The sequence below is a fragment of the Netta rufina genome (genome assembly GCF_964035555.1).
Source record: "Netta rufina genome assembly, chromosome: 3".
In the NCBI taxonomy this organism is placed as follows: domain Eukaryota; kingdom Metazoa; phylum Chordata; class Aves; order Anseriformes; family Anatidae; genus Netta; species Netta rufina.
The window spans coordinates 57,027,682-57,045,345 of NC_140125.1; the positions used below are offsets into that span (position 1 = coordinate 57,027,682).

General features: G+C 42.6%; 1 protein-coding gene across 2 annotated transcripts in view; it reads left to right on the plus strand.

Annotated features, from left to right (window-relative positions):
* Window positions 1–10,445: 10,445 nt before the first annotated feature.
* Window positions 10,446–17,664, plus strand: part of SNX9 (sorting nexin 9) — a 58,616-nt gene continuing 51,397 nt past the window's right edge. For both annotated transcript variants that reach the window (XM_084284321.1, XM_084284322.1), the window contains exon 1: window positions 10,446–10,627. In XM_084284321.1, coding sequence (XP_084140447.1) covers window positions 10,616–10,627 — 12 coding nt within the window. In that variant the 5' untranslated portion in view covers window positions 10,446–10,615. The remainder of the gene's footprint in view (window positions 10,628–17,664) is intronic.

Sequence of the window (17,664 nt, forward strand, 5' to 3'; positions counted from 1 at the left end):
TGACGGTCAGGCTCTCTGGTATTGTACCCTATATATACTAGTAAGCTATGTGTATTCTCTGTATACCCTAGGAAATTAAGTGCTGCTGGGAATGTCCCCAGACACTGGGGCTAATTGGCATGGCATAGCTCTCATCCGTGCTCATACATACTCTTAGCCTTCACAGGAACGTGGCAGCCTGCAAAATGCCTGTTATGAATGCCTGTAATATTATAATTTTCAAACTCTATCCACAAGTAGATTAGGAGAGTATTTATTAGCTAAGGGCAAAATTGAGCCAGGGAACAAGCTACTTGTTTACCAGTGTAAATGTCTGCATTTAACCTGCTAGTATGGACAGTCACAGAAGACCAGAGAACCTCTCTGACCTGTGATGATAAAAGGAGCACTGCAGAGGTTTGGTTCTGTTTAATTACTATTGGAACAGCCATATCCTGCAGTGAGTGATGCTCAGAGCGAGAACATGGGTCCAGATCCACAGATTTTGTGACTGTAGTTAGTGTCGTAGTGAGTGAGCATCATAGCGAGCACTTCCGATGAAGTTATGGGGAACCCCCATGAGCTGTTCTGCCATAAGAACTGCAGAGTAAAATGATTTTCTTCTTGCTTGTCTGATGAGACACCTATTTGGTTTAAACAGGAATACACATGACATCATTTTTAGTGAAGAAAACTTTTTGTGCAAGAGGTATATCAAGAGCAGCCAAATTGTGGTACAGGAACACAAAGCTGACATCAACAAGCAGAAAAGGCAACTTTCAACTTTTATTTTTAAATGACCTTCAGCCCTTAGTGCAGCCAGGGCACTTCCCCGTGTACTTCTGCCACAGACAGCTGATAATAAGCCTTAGAGAGCAAATTGCAGCAGCAGCATCCCTGCCAGGGCCCAGCCCTGTGCTGATTCAGGTTGTCACTGTGCCAGCAGGAATTTTCATCACATAGCCATTAATCTACTGATGCTTCCAAACACAACAGCATCTTCCCTCCTCACTTGAGCGGCTTACTGAAATCCAGCAGCAGAATCTGCTGGTTTAGCTTTCCCACAGGACAGGACCATTCACATTACTTTGATGGTGTGAAACCTGGACTCTGCTAAGCGGGTAGGAAAAAAAGAAATGCCCATTAGGTTACTCTGAACCATCTGTTGGCATTCACGTCCCAGAAGCCAACGAGTAAGGACAACAAATATAAAGGGCTGGTTATTTTGGAAACAAAATACATTGGTTCATGGGGGTACCTGAAGGAGGCATGCTGTCAGATGAGTGTAGTTGGAAACAGCCTGAAGTGTCCCTTCTCGCATCCTTCAGTTAAAGGTAACAAAAGTCAAGACTTCTTTTCAGACAAAACACCCATAGAAAGGACTTACAGGAAAAGAAATGAGAAAACTATCCCAGCATACCACAGCCAAGGCTGTAGCACAGCCAGAGGCTTCTGACCAAGCACAGGAGCAGCAGTGACTGCTGCAGGGCAGGCCACTGCAGCCCCAGCTGCAGCCATCCTGGCAGTCAGCTGAAGCAAGGGGAACAACAGCATCTACGTGGGCTGGAGTCACTGCTGCTGGTTCAGACCAGCACCTTCCTGCTGCTAAATTAAAGAAGCAAGCCTCTCCGTGTGAAGGAAACATGTCTGCCTGTCACATACACAGGGACTGATCTGTCTGTGTCAGGGAACAGCTCTGGAGCCCAGAGGAACAACTTTTCATCCCAAGTTCCTCTCTGCCTGTTCTTCATCCTCCTCCAGATCACACGACTGAGAGCCTGGAGAGTTCAAGCATACAAATCATCTGGCCTGGAGGAGAAGCCTGCAGTTATAGCTGCTTTTGTACAAGGAGGCTTCTGAGCAGCTGTAGCCTGAGGGAAAAACAACAAATGGTTGCTGCCAGCTGGGTCAGAGCCGCAGCTCAGCAGGGCCTGGCTGGGGCCGGCCCGGGAGAGGCGGTGGGAGAAGTGGCCTGGAAGATGTGGCCACAGGTGGGTTTCTGTGTGGGGGACAAAACAGCTCAGCAGGTTAGAAACCCTGTGGAGACCAGCAAGGGAAGGCCCTGATTTTTGTCCTGCAGTACCATGCCAAGGCTTTGACTTGCATGCACAGTAATGATCTCAGTTGCAACCAACCCAGCTGCTGAAGTAATATAATGAGGAAAACTTCTCTTGCTATCTGGGAATGAAATAACCAAATACATTCCTTCAGCCTGAAGTACCCAAAATGGCTAGATAAAAATGCAGACAAAGAAGTGTAGCAATGTGATTCATTTAGTGGACAGGGCACAGCCAGGTAGAGAGCTTGTGGTCACGCTGCTCCAAAGCATCTGTCTGGATCATGGGGGAAAAAAATAAAGTGAATGCTACAAGTTCATGCTGGAAATCAAAGCCTGGAAATAGAAGATTCACAAGCAAAATTCCAAATAACAGTAGATTCCATGCCTCACTGCAGTGCTCAAAGGTTTGTTTGTTTTGTGTGTGTGTGTTTTTTTCTTTTTTTAAATGTCAGATTCCAGGCCCATTTCCTCTTTCATTTGTTATAATAACTTTAAAGGAGCATCCTTTCCACTTAACCCTTCTATGAAAACTTGGTCTGTAGCAACACGATTTTAATGTTGCAAAATCTTGGACTGACATGGCAATGACAGGCAAAAGACAGAAAACTTGTGATAAAGAACCCCTTTTGGGTAAGCATGTTATGGTAGACAAACAACGATGTGTTACAGTGAAAAATGTACAGGTGGGCTCAGGCAAATTAGAAAGGGTGCTTTGTGGTACAGCGGGTCCTTTTCATCACCAACATTTCTTAGATAAACTCATAGCGGTGGGCTCAAAAATTCATCTGTTAGCTGGATAGCATACAGATTTTATATATCTATTTTTAATATCTATTTGTATATTTATATTTAATAGATAAATTTATATAATAGATAATATTTATATAGATATTTTTATATCTATTTTTTATGTCGAGACCAGCTGTGTTCAGTCTTTCTTCTTTTAAACAACACCAAAAAAAAAAAAAAAAAAAGAGTAGAGCTTAGCTCTGAAAAAATTGGCTTTGTGTGGCTAACCACAAGCAAGGCACATGACTGAGTGCTACATCTGGTATGTCCCCCTCAAGTTCAAAAACCTTGGACAAGAATATTCTGTAAACTTAAAGAGGAAGTCTCGTTTTACAGAATGCATTTCTTGCTCCTCATTGAAGTAGATGTCAGATTTTTACTACCTACACCCCAAAAATTAGAAACTCTGCAAAAGAAAGCTGCAGAATTTCTCCGTCTCCTTTCTTTAGCCTCATTTTAAGAGTCAGATTTCCAGGAAATTTTTGTAGATTTTTGGACACCTGCCTTTAGAGGGTAGGAAAAAATACTTCTAGGGCTGGTTTTATTAATTTGAAGAAAAAAACTGTCAGCTAGTGTGAACATCTTGATATTCACATACAGAAAGATATGAAGCACTTAAATCCCTAGGGTATCATTTTTATTTTAGCACTGGTAATAAATGAACTGCTTGACTAGACTTGCTACTAATAGTGGATTTTCAAAAGGATTTGAAAACCTGTTTCTAAAATGTGTCTTGGAAGTGCCAACTGCAAGTTTGATTCTCCTTCTAATGAACTGTCATGTGCCCTGCAACCAGAGAAATTCTTAATTCTTTTTTTGCAAACCCAAATCTGAGGCACTGATTATAAACAATTATTTAGATATTTAAAATTTTCTGATCTGCCCACAGTCGCATAATTCCTCAGTAAAAATGTAAGGTATGCAGCCTACAAAGCCTGTTTTGTAGACAATCATCCACAGGCTTTGCTTTTTCCTCTGTTGTACAATATCTTTACTAGGGTAATGTGATTTTATTGGCTATAACTTGCAAGACCAATTCACAAAAAGTAGGGTAAAAAGGGACTTCAGGATTCCAAGCTCATTCCTTAAGACAGGAAAAACACCTAGTTATACAATAATGAAATTCATGAAGCCCTTAGTTTATCCCTTTTCTTTATTCCTTTTTGGGGTTGTCTGAGAAGACAGTTTATGCACTGGAGATCGAACGTGGGCTGATGTAAGAGAGAAATATATGGGCACTAGAAAGAGGCTTCATAACTCTTCCTCTAGCTGCAGGACACCTTAACCCTACTAGAGAAAGCACAGATCGCTCCTGAAAATTAACATTAATTTGCATTTGCTTTCTTTTCTTCTTGACTTGTGTTCGTTAAATATGGGCATGAATCCTGGGGGTGTACTGATCAAGAATTTCATTGTCAATTATTTCTCAAGGAAACAACAGGTTACAGCAAGATTTAAGGGGCAATGGACACTAAGGCCTGGTCCAGTTTTTTAGTGATCTCACCATAAAAATGCCACAGCACTGAATTTTCTGTGTATGGAAACACAGTCATCTAGAGACCCTGAAATCTCCCAAATTTCCATAATGAAAGCACAAAAAAATTGTAATGAAGTAATAAATCTCTTAGGATTGGAAAGACACAGGCAGTCTGAAAACTCAGAATCACATTACCACAAAATGTCTGTCTGTGTCACAGGAAAAGAAGCGTGAAGGCTGCATGCTGGCAGACTGGAGAACAAGTATTAAACGAAGGAAAAACTACATTCAAGACCCATGTATGTCATGTAGGCAAAATGCTAATTCTTATTTTTATAAAGGAGAACACCTAAATTAGTTTATTTATAGTAAAAAAAAAAAAAAAAACAAAAAAAAAAACATACTAATGACAAACACTTTTCCATAGGGTGTGCAGCTTTGTTGATTACTATCACACTGCAGAGCAAAGCAATCCTTACTTTGGTTTGATACGTACTGTCTAGTTAAATTGGGCATAAATGAAACACATATTGAGGTCCCCTAGGCCTGTGTTTGGTGAGCTTCCTACTTTTATGCTCTCTTGCAACCTGCAGCCTGGTGCTACGCTGGCAGGCTCACGGTGTGCCACTGCTGCCCGCTGTGAGAGCTCAGAAACCAGAGCAAGAGGGCTTGGATCTCTAACGTTAGTCCTGTGACCTTCTGCAGCTTTCTCCTCTATATCTGTAGTACAACTGGCAGCCTGTGTGTGTGTTGGAAGACAATCTGGGTGCCATCTTTGGCTTTTTAAAGTTAACGGGACCTTTAGATGTCCTCGCAGTCAGTAGGAGCACGGAACAGAACATGGTCCTCTCCTATCACTTTGCTAGTTGAGCTGCAGGTCTCTGATGTTCCACAGACTTTCCAACATGACAGGAAAAATACGGAAATAGGCCACAGGCAGTCAGCATTTCTGATAGAGGGAGTCTGTACTGGTAAAGAGCGGTAGCCCTGCTGGTTCCTCACTTTTCATAAAGCTAGCAAACAGCAAATAGGAAACAATGTGTTTGTACACTTTGAATATTCTCTTTACCAAGCTGTATTCAAGTTTTTTGAAAAGCTGAGTCCAAAACCTATTGAACTCTCCAGTCATTGCGTTGAGACCCAAATGAATACAAAATATTAACAAAAAATCCAAATGCAGACCAAATGAAGTGTGTGATATGTGCACATGTATATATACGTAATATACTAACAATCAGTGTGCAGGCCATAAAGGAGTGCAGAAAGTAAGATTGATATTAGTGTTAGATGTTTCAGGTTACTTCATCTGTTCTTGCTTGCAGAAGAAACCATGACTTTTTAATATTTTTTTCAAAGCTTATACTGCTAAATATATATATATATATATATATCACTGATTATTCTGCTATAAGGGCAGAAAAAGTAATAGAGTTGTAAAAAAATTCACTAAGTTTACAAAAAAAAAGAAAAAGAGAAAAAAAAAATGTTTTGCACACTGTTATCTAAAGGAGTAGATTGTCATGACCAAGCAAATGCAAAACCGTTGCAGTCATTGTCACCCATAAAGACCATGACCTTTGTGAGCAGCTTCTCCACCCTCCAAGAACAAAAAAAAATCAAGCAATTGACAGTGTCCAAAAGCATATTGCAACAGCATTTTATCTCTGGAACACCCCCCCTTTTTTTATTTTTCAGTGTTTTCAGTGTAACTTTTTCACATCTTCAATAGTCAGCAGTTTTTACAATGGGTTTTTGAAAGGGAAAATTGAGTCCAGGAAGTCCAGCATGATTTAAAACTGTTGGTTTTCACAAAAATGTGTTTAAAAAAAAAAAAAAAAAAAAAAAAAAACCACCCTCAGAGCACAGGATTTTAGCCTAGCATAGCTTAGTGTTTTCCCTCCAGCATAAAGAAAAGAGTATATTCATACACAATACAAAACCAGTCCTGGCTGTGAATTTATTAAAAATATAACTATGTCAAATCTAAACATAATACAAAAATGACCACATAGCATGCCAGAGTTCAAATAATAATGGTGCTCAATTGCCAGCTCTAAGGATACAAAACCTTGAAGTCCAAAGCAAATGCACAAAACACATTTTTTTTTTCAGAACTGCTTATTCAGAGAAAATTTTGAGACTGAAAAACTCAGAGGAATTTGGATACGATTCTGGGTGAATTCGTCTAAAGCAGCATTTATGAGCTGGGGAATTCTTAACCTAACATCCTATGGTATTTCAAGATTGGCTGGCTTGCTGGTTTGATAGTGATTTTTCAGCATCAGCTGCAGAGTATGATTTAAAAGTGTGTCTGCAATTTCTGGAGCGTTGTTTCAAATGGGCACAGAATTCTGGCTGAGAGGCAGTAGTGCTTTGGTGCAGATATACTATATGATTCGAGAGTTCGGAGCCTTTCTGGCCGAAGACTCACAACAGAAGACAAATGAAAATGATCATATCTTTCCTTCAATTGTTTCATTAGATATATTTTTTCATATAAAATGTGCAGAGGATGCCACATTGTACAGAGCAATGCACACAGGGTTCACCAGCTATGATTAGGTTTCATGTATATTTCTGTCCAGTTTCGGGGAGGGGAGGAGAGGGAAGATAGGAGGAAGCAGTATTTGATCCATACTGCTCTCTGGCAAACTTCTCAGAAATACCAAGGAAATAGTGTTAACCCAACTCCGAAACAGAAACTCTGGTCAACTGAGAGGAAACACAAGGATGCTCGAAGAACCTCCTGGGTCAGGTAGGTGAAAAAGTGTGCGTGGCTTCTGGAGATGAAAAATATCCCACTGTTATTTCTGATTTATAAATTAAGTCATTGTCTAAAGAGTTCATTTCAAGGCTTTGGGGATTTGAAATCTGTACCCCTTTTTAAAACAAAAACAAACAAGAGATGTATCAGGTGATTAAGGTAAACACCACAATTAAGAAGGAGTGCAAAAAGTTTGAAGTCTTTTTTAATTAATCCCTAGTCACTGTTAGGTTTTCCCAATCAACATAGTTAGAACTGGTTTTCATTCTTGAGTGAACAGCACATAGTGTGGAACTGATTTTATTGTCCACATCCCATTGATAGCCTCTCAACCAGGAAAGAAGAAAAATCACTTCTCACTTCATGAAGCACCTTTGAAAATGAAGGGCTGGAACAATATAGTCTCATATGTTTCTTGCAAAGACTTTGACAGTATGTGTGTTTGACACCCTGCTCCATTTGCAAAGTTGATGCCACTTATTCATCCAAAGATAATTAAATTGTTCCATAAAATGAACACTGAAGAGTGTGAATTTGTCAGTGTCACCTGTCCTCCTGGGGGTCATACTCAATGCATTGTCCGGGTGATTGTAAGGGCACAGCCTGCAGCAGGGAGAAATCTAAGGTGCACTACCTCACGGCACCCTTGAGGCCAGTAGATCAGAGACACACAGACCATAGTTCTTTCTCCAGATGGTTTCAGCTTGAAGTTTATCAGAATAACACTATTTTTTCTCTTTATCATTCCCTACCAAGCTTGCATAAGTCAGCAGCTATGAGGACACTGACTTGCAGCGTTCTTGAGGCTACGGGCAGGCCTTGTCCAGCAGAGAACAGTGTTTGGCAAACGTTCTCCATATCCTTTCCCAGAGACCATCTTTAATTAAAGAAATTTGCATAGCACAGTTGGTAGGAGCTTTTTACTTCATTAGGGTCTGCAGCAGATCACTTCCACTGAACTCTGCAGCAGCAGTTGTTCCTGGAAATTGCTGCAGACAAGTTAACCACAAAAATACAGACTTAGTAGAAAATTATAGAGGGAATAGTAACAAATAAATAAGTAAATTAGGCTCTTGGTAAAGGATCTTCTTGTGTTGCTGATGTATTTTTTTCTGAGGTGCAGATATTTAACTATTAAAGCATACTTTAGGGCTTTACTGCAAAGTGCATAATGAGCCAACTGTGTTTGCAAGCTGATAAGCTCCATGCAGAGCGCTCTGTTTCCAGCCTACAAAAATGCTTACGCATCTGAGCAACCCAGCTGAAGTCACCAAGGTTTCTTGTATGTCCAGAGCTAAGCAAACATCTAGCCTTAGTTACCTAGGACTCAGCCTGGTAGCAGAAAATTAGCAAATTTAGAAAGTTTTGGAAATTCTAAGTGACCATTGTTGGCAATTCATTGTTATTTGGCCCTTTCCATTAAGCAATAATAAAATTTGCAGCTAGGAAGAGATGCATTTATTCACAATCCAAAGTAATTCCTAAGAATGTCTTTGTTAATGCAAGAATTAAGGGCAATTAATTGCAAACAGTGCAGGAAAGAAAACATCAAAATAATATTCTCAGAGCATTCTTTCACCCTGAACTTCAAACTTGTCAAGCAAGAATTATTTTTATGAGCAATTCACAGAGGAAAACTGTAAACTGGAGATTTCAGGCACATAGACAGACTGAATAAATCATGGCTTTGTTCTTTATTCCCCAGAAGGGCAAGCAGTGCACTGTTAAAACACACTGGTTAGCGGCTGTCAACCAAGCTTTTCTGGCAGTTATCCCGACCACAGGTGAAGAATGATACAGGCCCCAAAAGGTGCAAAAGCCACAAGTTTTTTATAAATCACATACCAAAACATAGCATCTGGTAAATGGATAGAGGGTGCCTCACACACCTGTATCAGTTGGGGAACCCTAAATAAGAAGGAAGATGTCGGGCCTCTTGATTTCACACCTCCATCATTTTATAGGATTCAAGGTTCCCTTAACTACATACCGGTCCTTCTTGGACCTGCAGCCTGCTGCCACACCTTATGCCTGTGACCCTTCTCCATATCAGGTATGGCCCATTTCTTGGTCTCTTCTTTCCTTGCTAGCACTATGGAGATAGCTATGCTTCCTTTAAACTCTGTGGCAAATTTAGATGTCACTCCTGTCTAGGATCTCTGTCCCAACAGCTCATACTATGAAGAAGGCCTCCATCCAAGCAGACATAAGCAGTAAATTCTGCTCTTTTACCCAGAAGCTTCTTTTTTTCTGGCCCTAAAAATGCTGGAGACAAAATAAATCTGTAATTTCCACTGATCTTGTACTGAGCCCTGCAAAAATCCTCACCAGGTCACCACCGGGACCGATTTCACAATGTGCAATGTCTAAAAGATTGTTAACAAGAAAGTGGAAGGCCAGGGTCCCTAAGCGTAAAAAGGAAGCAGGGCTCCAGAGAGGTTTGCCCATGAAGAGAAGCTGAAGTGGATGAAACATCAGGCTGGGAGAGACCATACAGCAAAACCGGTCCTCAGTGCCATACCTTATATTAAAGGCCGTATCATAAAAGGTCTTTTGTGGTCCACAGGCAAAGGTTTTAATGTAGATACTGCTGTCATAAGGAATAATAGGTTGGAACCATTGTACGCATTTAAATGAATTCTGAAAAAGTTAAATGAATTCTGAAAAAGAACAGAAGAAATCGGTTAATTAATTGGTTCAATAGTTTGAAAAGGAGTGGCGACCACTCTGGATTCTTCTCAGTTCCCTATCCATGGATCTCTTGATGCTCTTTTCCACTGCCAGCAGCTGCCGCACACCAAGGCCCGGCCACACCAGGGGTCCTGGGTGAAGCACCTCTCAGTGAGAGCTGCAGAGGGACAGTCACTGTCCTCACTGATGCTTCGCCAGGGGAGTTTTAGGTTAGATGTTAGGAAGAACTTCTTTACCGAAAGGGTTGTTAGACATTGGAAGGGGCTGCCCAGGGAAGTGGTGGAGTCACCATCCCTGGAGGTCTTTAAAAGACGTTTAGATGTAGAGCTTAGGGATATGGCTTAGTGGGGACTGTTAGTGTTAGGTTAGAGGTTGGACTCGATGATCTTGAGGTCTCTTCCAACCTAGAAATTCTGTGATTCTGAAAAATTTTTTATTCTTCGACATTTTTACTCAGAAGCCACCGAGGCACGACGACCCCACGGTCAGGAGCTTCCCGCGGCCCCTGACGGCCGGAGCGCCACCGGGCTTTGAGGCCAAATCCCACAGAAACGGCCAAAGCCTGCCTCCCCCGGCCGAGGGGGCGGCATCCCGGGAGCCCTCCCCTCCCCTCCCGGCGCCGGGGCGGCTCCCTGCGGGGCCAGGCCGGGCACAGCCCCCGCCTCGCCCAGCGCCGGGGCCGGCTGCTCCGCCGCCCTGCGGCCCCCAGGCGGCGGCGGCTGCTGCTGGGGGACGCCGAGGAGGAGCCGCCTGCGCGGCCCAGCGGCGGGCGGGCCGGACACGCCGGGCGAGGCTGAGGGGAGGCGAGGCGAGGGGAGCAGCCGCGGGCCGCGGCGGTGACGGGGGAGCGGCGGCCATGGCCACCAAGGTGAGCGGGACCCGGCGCGGGAAGGGGGGGCCGTGAGGGGCGGCGGGCGGGGGGTGGCGGCCGCGGCCGGGCGGCGCTGGCCGGGGAGAGGCCTGGGGTAGGCCGCGGGGCTGGCCCGTGGAGGGGCTGCGCGCCTCGGTCGCTGCCCGGGCCGGGGAGGGAGCTGCGGGAGTGCTGCTGAAAGAGCCCTGGGTGCGCGGCGGGGTTTGGGGGTTCGGCCGGGTCCCTGCCCGCACGGACTCGGGTCCCACGCAGCGCACTCTTTATGCTGTGTCTGGCCGTCTGAGTAGATGGCTGGGTGTGTTTTGGTGAACTTTCAGATGTGCAGAAGCTGGTCTGGGCTCAAAATCACGCAGTTAATTTTAAAAAGTATTAATACAGCGCAATTCTTGTTTTACACAGGCTCTAAGATATCGTTCATGTGTTTGTTTAGGATATTCTTAGAGTTTTATCATTGGTCATATCCACTGACTTGTGGGATGTGAGCGTGAATAACACGTAAACACCCTTAACCTACCTACAGCAGGTAGCACCAAAACACCCAGCAATATATATATATATATATGTAACACACAGCACCCTGATATATATATATATATATATAACACACAGCACCCTGAGCAGACACGGTGCTAAAACGGCTCACAGTTCTTTCACCTGGCTCTGAGGTGCTGCATCCTCACGGGATCACATGAAGCTGTTTTGCCCTGATATTTGAAAGCTTTCGCTTTGCTTTTCACGGAATAAATTCTTGTGGTCTTTACGGCCTCGCAATAAAAGGTGCGTCATTTCTTACTTATGAACCGGGGCTGTATGGAAATCGGGTGGTGCGAGGCTTTTTCGTTCCACGTTTTGCAAGTTACAGCAATTTACTTGAGCTTGCGTGTTAAAATTGGGAAGTGATAGTCAAGACTTGGTATTTTTTTTAATGTTGATACACTGGTAACTGAGAGCATTGCTGGGGAGAAGCTTGCTTTATTTTCTGCAGGCTTCACCCATGACTTAGATCCCTCTCAGCTGCTGTGGGTTTTACTTTGCTGAATTTATTGGAATGTCAGCTATAATAAAGGATACATTTTTGCAGCAGTGTAAGGGGGTGACTGGCTCAATGAATAGCCTTTAGAAACTCTGCCAAGTAACAAGTTACCATTTCACTTGGAAATTAAGTTTTGCTTTTTAAATTGTAAACAAACTTGCCACCTTCTACTTGCTCTCCTTCCAAAATATCTTTGGAATTTAAAAGAAAAAGCTTATTGGAACCGCACAAGGAAATGTTAACAACATTAAATTGTAACTAGTCACCTGGAGTCTGAGTTTCTGAAACTTTTACCAGCATTAAAAACTATAAAAGCTTGTAGGGATAACCAACAATCAGACTGCAGAGGCTATTAGTGCTTCCTGAATTAATTCCTGTTTAAACTAGAATATACTTTCTAAGAAGGAGGGGGAGAATTTAGTCTTAATTTGAACGCTTCCCGTGCTGTAAAGTCCAGCCCTTTTTTTTTTTTTTTTTTTTTTTTTAAACCATCAACTCTCTTGCTGTTGACACTGCTTGTTTTGAAGCTAAACCTGCCTAGCTTCTGTTTCCAGTTTTATCCATTTTTATTTATGCCTGCTTGGTTTACAAAGTCTCTTATCGGTGTTGGCGTTTCTGGGGATGGGCAAGGAGAAACTGGGGGTTTCTTTCGTAACTTGTTTGTAAACTCCAGCTAGTTTTCTTGCCTCTCTCCTTGATAAACCATGTCAGTTGAGTTCCTAGAGTGCTCCAGTCTGATGTACTCTAGGAACTGAAGCACTGATGTGATTTAATCTCCTCGTCTCCTGCTCCTTCCCTGTGCAAGGAAGGGTTGTAGGCCCCACGTCCTCTGAAGGCCGTAGAGGTTGTTGCTGCTGTGAGCTGACCCAGCAGTCCCCACAGCTCCTTCTCCTTCCCTGCACTAGTCCCGTGCTCTCTGTGCAGGAGGTGACTCCAGCAAGGTGACTTGTCAGGCCTGTCCTCGAGCTGTTATAAGTTGCTAAAACAGCAAAAGATTACCTGAAGGAGAGCAGCGAGACAGTTTCATCCAGTTCCAACAAGTAAATAGCTAAAAGTTTGCTCAGAGCTGATTAAAAGGTTTGGTGGTGTAAGGTATGTGTGGAGTGGGGCAGATTTTCATGGCGAAGGCTGCAAGTATAGCTGGAAAGTAAGAAACAGAGGATCTGAGGCTTCTCGTGGAAGTTCTTACATCAGCTAGAGCCTTACTGTAACTTACTTGGCAGTGGCCTTTCTGATTCCCTAAAGTCTTTCACAAGGTCACATGCTCTAAAAGCTGAAGCGTGTTTAAAGAAAAAAAGGGATTGTTTAGGAGATCCTAACTTCCACAGTTTTACAGTAATGTAACTGAACCTGACTTTAGAGGTAGGCCATTTCATATCCATGCTTAAGAACTGATGCATCAAGTTGCGTGTGTTATTTTGGATGCTTCCGTCAGAAATGGAGCTGAGCTTACAAATTCCTTACTTTTAACTGTGTAATTGAAAGGTGAAAAGTTTCTGAGCTTTAAAGTATGTAATGAAGCTGAAACCTTTTTCAAAACTCAGTCACAATGAAAAGGCAATACCGTAAATGTGTTTCTCTGATATTTGCTTGGAGAAGTTGCGTTCTGAATGCTTCTGTTTTCCTTCTTGCCTTCCCTGGACTTTCCTCTTTCCCCAGCAGAGTTAGCAAAGTCCCAACTCTTACTCACGTCCTTTCTTTTGGTTTTGAGATTCATTGCATAGGGAGAGCTAGAAATCTCAGGAAGCGTTCTGCTGACTTTTAAATAACATGCTCCCTACCTTGGTCTATTTTTAGAGGCATTTGTTTAAAAGTGCAGGCAAGTCCATTTCTTGATAAGGCCGAAGTTTTGCCCTTTGAGAGGCTGGCGTTTCAGGAGCGGGCACAGGTATCAAAGGAAGCTGGCAGGTGAGTGCACTTTGGTGGTCAGGACAGCTCTTCTGGAACCTGTGCCACTAATTAACGTGCAGTAAGAGGTTTAATCTCAAAGCTGGAGATGAAATAAGAGCTGATAACCTCTAATTTCTAGGAGTTGTGCTGTCGAAGCAGGTGACATTGCTTCCATAAGATTGCCATTTCACCTGGAGCAATACACCTGTATCCCACCGTGATGCTCTTGGCTGTTCAGTGGTCTGTACTTCAGGAACTCAGTTTTGTCTGGTTCTGGTTATAGGACTGGGCCCTTTTTCGTGGGAAGAAATCTCTTGAAGTGAAAGCTATTAAGCGGGATATTCTGTTCTTAAAAGAAGATGTAGCTTAGCATTTTTTTAATACATAATATTTTGTTGTTTAAGGCTTTTTGTCCATCTACTGACCTTGGAATAGCTTTTGTGAATGCCATTAACCAGGTATACTTGAATTTAGCATGGTTCTTCTAATTGTCTTGAGGGGAGCTCACTTTACATATGAGAATTTCAGATAGAAATAAATATCAGTATTTTAGACTTCAGTAATAGGAAGGGTTATCTTTAATTTTTCCATTCCTGTACTCATGTGAGGCTCACCAAAAGAAGCCTCACATTTTCATTTGTGCTGTGGTGAAGCTGTCTGTTTGTTTACTTTATGAATCAGGCAGAAACAATTCTTTGTTCTGATTTGCAGCTGGGAAGTGAAATATCCCTCTGCGCCGAGTGCTCCAAAATACCCAAACTTTGTGCTGTGCAAGTCTGCCTTCTGTGTTGTCGTAACTTTGACAGCAGTAAGTCTCTCCTAGGAAACTGTATTTTGGGAAAATGTTCAGTTAATCAATCTTAACGCTATCTGTGAGTTGGAAAGAACTTAAACTGCGCAGATCACTTCCTACCCTAGCCAGCATGTTCCACTGCTCAAACTCAGCAAAGTAAGACTTGATCAACCGCAATTTCATTCTGTGCATTTACAAGTGTGGGCTGTGACGGAACAAAACTGATTAGGTTAAATAGTCATTTCAGTTTAATGGTCTTACTCACATTAGAAGTTGTGGGTTTTGTTGTTTTTTTTTTGTTTTTTTTTCTGCTAAGCTATAATTAAATAGGTATAAAAATATTTCATTTTATTTTTTTTTAGGGGCAATGAGAGTATGAGAGTGGGTGAAAATGCTTGGTAATGCAAATTTACTTTAAATACCTGACCTGTTGATATAGTGAGGTGTTAGGATGAGGTCAATCACACAAGAACTGACACTAAGACATTTTAAGATGCAATTTTTCTGTTCTTTTGCCTTTGGCCTTCTGATCTGTTAAAAGTTCAGTGAGAAGTGGGTTACTTTACATCCCAGCAATTATTAGTGCAAGGCTTCTTGTCTGACAGCCGGCTGTTGGGCTAGGAAGCTGGCGAGTTGATGGGGCTCTGTATGATGCTATGCTTGGGTAATGATTCCTCTGACTCAATTTTTCAAAGTTATTTTAAGCACCTGGGCATTGAGTCATCAGAGGCTCATTACCAGAGGTCGTCACTTTAGAGTATGATTACAGTAGTGAAGGAGGAGGAAATCTGGTATCAGATGCTATCGTGTTTCATGGTTCATCTGGTTTATATGCTCAGTGATTCAGATTTTCACGCTGGTCGAATTTTTCCATGTACCAGTAATGTTTGAGCAATAAGTCCTTAAAGTTAACTGGGGCTTGGTGATAAAGTTTATTTGACTCCATTGTTTCAACGTTTTTCTTTGGGAGCTGTCATCTCTTTGTTTTTAAACCTTTGTTTTTAAAGTCTTTGAAAATCTGCTTAAATTAGAACATCCGCACATTCTTCTGTCTATGAAAACTTCCTTATTTGATTAGGGTATCTGGCAAATTTCAAAAATCGAAGTTTACAGAGAGGCAAAGGGAACGTATATGGGAATTTTGCTGTTTTAAGGATATCACTTCCGTCCTATATTGTATTTACCCTCAATTGCAACATTGCTGTTAGAAGCAGGCTTGCAAAAGATTGCAAAAGCAGGTAGCAGAGCCTGTAAAATAGTGGGAGTGATTTGTTTCAGCCAGCACTGCAGTAAAACAGATTAAATAATCCCGGATATCTAAACGTTAAAGTGAATAATCATTGCAGTGTTCTGCATTTAAAGCTGCGAATTTTCTATGTCAAAGCACGTTTTGCAATTAGAAGGTCGTTTAACTTCTCTTTCAACTTTTCTGGAAGGGGCAAAAATCAAAGCTTGTGCTTTTACCTTCTTTAGATGTATTCCAGCTTTCTCAGCAATTTGCGATGAAAAAGGAGCTTCCCAAGTAACAGAGTTCAAATAGCGAGGTGTTCTTGTAGTAACTCAACAAGCAAAGCTCAAGTGCTACTGAGGAGAAAGATCTCAGCATCCTGCTCACTGGAAAATTGAATCGGAGCTCTGAGCCTTATTTTTTCCAAAACAGTAAGAGGAAAAGGGCACGAGGCACAAATTTTCTTGTAGGGAGTTGCCTTCGTGCAGGCTGCTCCAGCTGTTCGGTGGCCAAGAGGGGACCTTCAGGACTTTGCGTGGCGTGAAGGTCACACGAGCAGTCCTGGGCACTGCTCGTAAGAGGGTGTGTGCTCCTCGCAGGTCAGAGCAGTGCCTCTGTGAGCAGAGGTTTTGTTTTGCTAAGTTGGTTAGTGAAACTTGTATTTTCCTCCTGTATTTCAGAGCAGCTCTTCAGAAGGAGGCAAAGGGCAGAGCTTCCCCTGCCAATAAAAGCAGCTGCTTTACAGGAGGGTTTTCCAGTATGCAAAATGCGGCTGGAAGGAGGAGGGGGCCTCAGGGAGATGCTGGGCCCTGCACCTTAGGGCAGGTCCCAGGGGAGTCTGAGCAAAACAGCTGCTGGTGGGGACGGGCAGCGGTGCCTGACCTGGGGTTTCTGCAACGGGACTTGCCCGGGTGAAATCATTCAGGCCCCTCTCTTGTAAAATGTGGGACTTTTGCAGCCTGGTGATGGGTGTTTTCTCCCGACTTATCTCTGGGTTGCTGACTTCTGCTCTGACTTGCCATCTGCGCCTCCTTGGCGAAGGAACTGTTGTGCTTGTATTTTGTGCCTTCGCGCGGTATCTCTGTTTATACACAGCAGGTTTTGAACTTGCTCTCCTTTTCCCAGCACTTAGAGACTGCGGTTCGCAATGTTCAGAGCAAAAATAGCCTGGCCTCTTCGTTCTAGTTAAACTCAAACGAAATGTTTGATTTCCTGGCTGATAGATAAAAATGGCTAATTTTCAAGTAAAAAAAAAAAAAAAGCTATAAAAATTCTCTTAGGATGTCTGGTTCTCTCCTCTGTATGAGAGTTTTTCCCCTTTGTCACACAGGCAGGCGATGAGACTATCACATTTGTTGTCTCTGCCGGCTCTGGCATTCCACGAGGAGCCCACATAATCGATCTTTCTGCAGCACTGGGGCCATGACTGATGAGGCAATTCATTTTGTCCCAGAGCTTGATCAGAATCGGATCTGAGAATTAAGCTTACGTGTTTTGTCTCTTCTGCTGGATTAAACATCATTTTTTTTTTTTTTTTTTTTTTTTTTTTAGCGACACAATTCTTTTAGCAGTACTGTCACTTCCTCCCTTAACAGCCCTGTATTTGTCTTCTGGAAATGGAACACAAGATGAAGCATCTTTCTCACTGCAGATACCTAGACCAGATTTCTGGAAGTTTGTGTACAGGAGCGGAATTGTAACTGCTCTATCAACAGCTCTGCCACCTTCTGTCAAGCTTCCAGGTTTTCTAGAAACTTGTAAGGAAGGAGCAGTTTAAGCTTTCTTTTCTGACCTTTTTTCATTTCTTTTACCAGTAACCTTTATAGTGACAGACACAGAGTTTCTGGGGTGTCCACTTCAAATCCATTCCTAGATAATGGAATGAAGTAGGTGAGCAATGTCTGCTTTCAGCACTGGCTGTTCTCCAGCTGGGCCTGGTGACTGAGCTCTGCGCACGTGAGCTGCTGCTGAAGGTGACAGGTTCGTAACTCCTGGGCTTTTCTGCAGTGTCAACAGAAAAGCCTAAAATAGCCATAAGCTGGGGGTATGTTAGAACCCATAAAACCCGATTTTATTTATTTTTTGCTTTT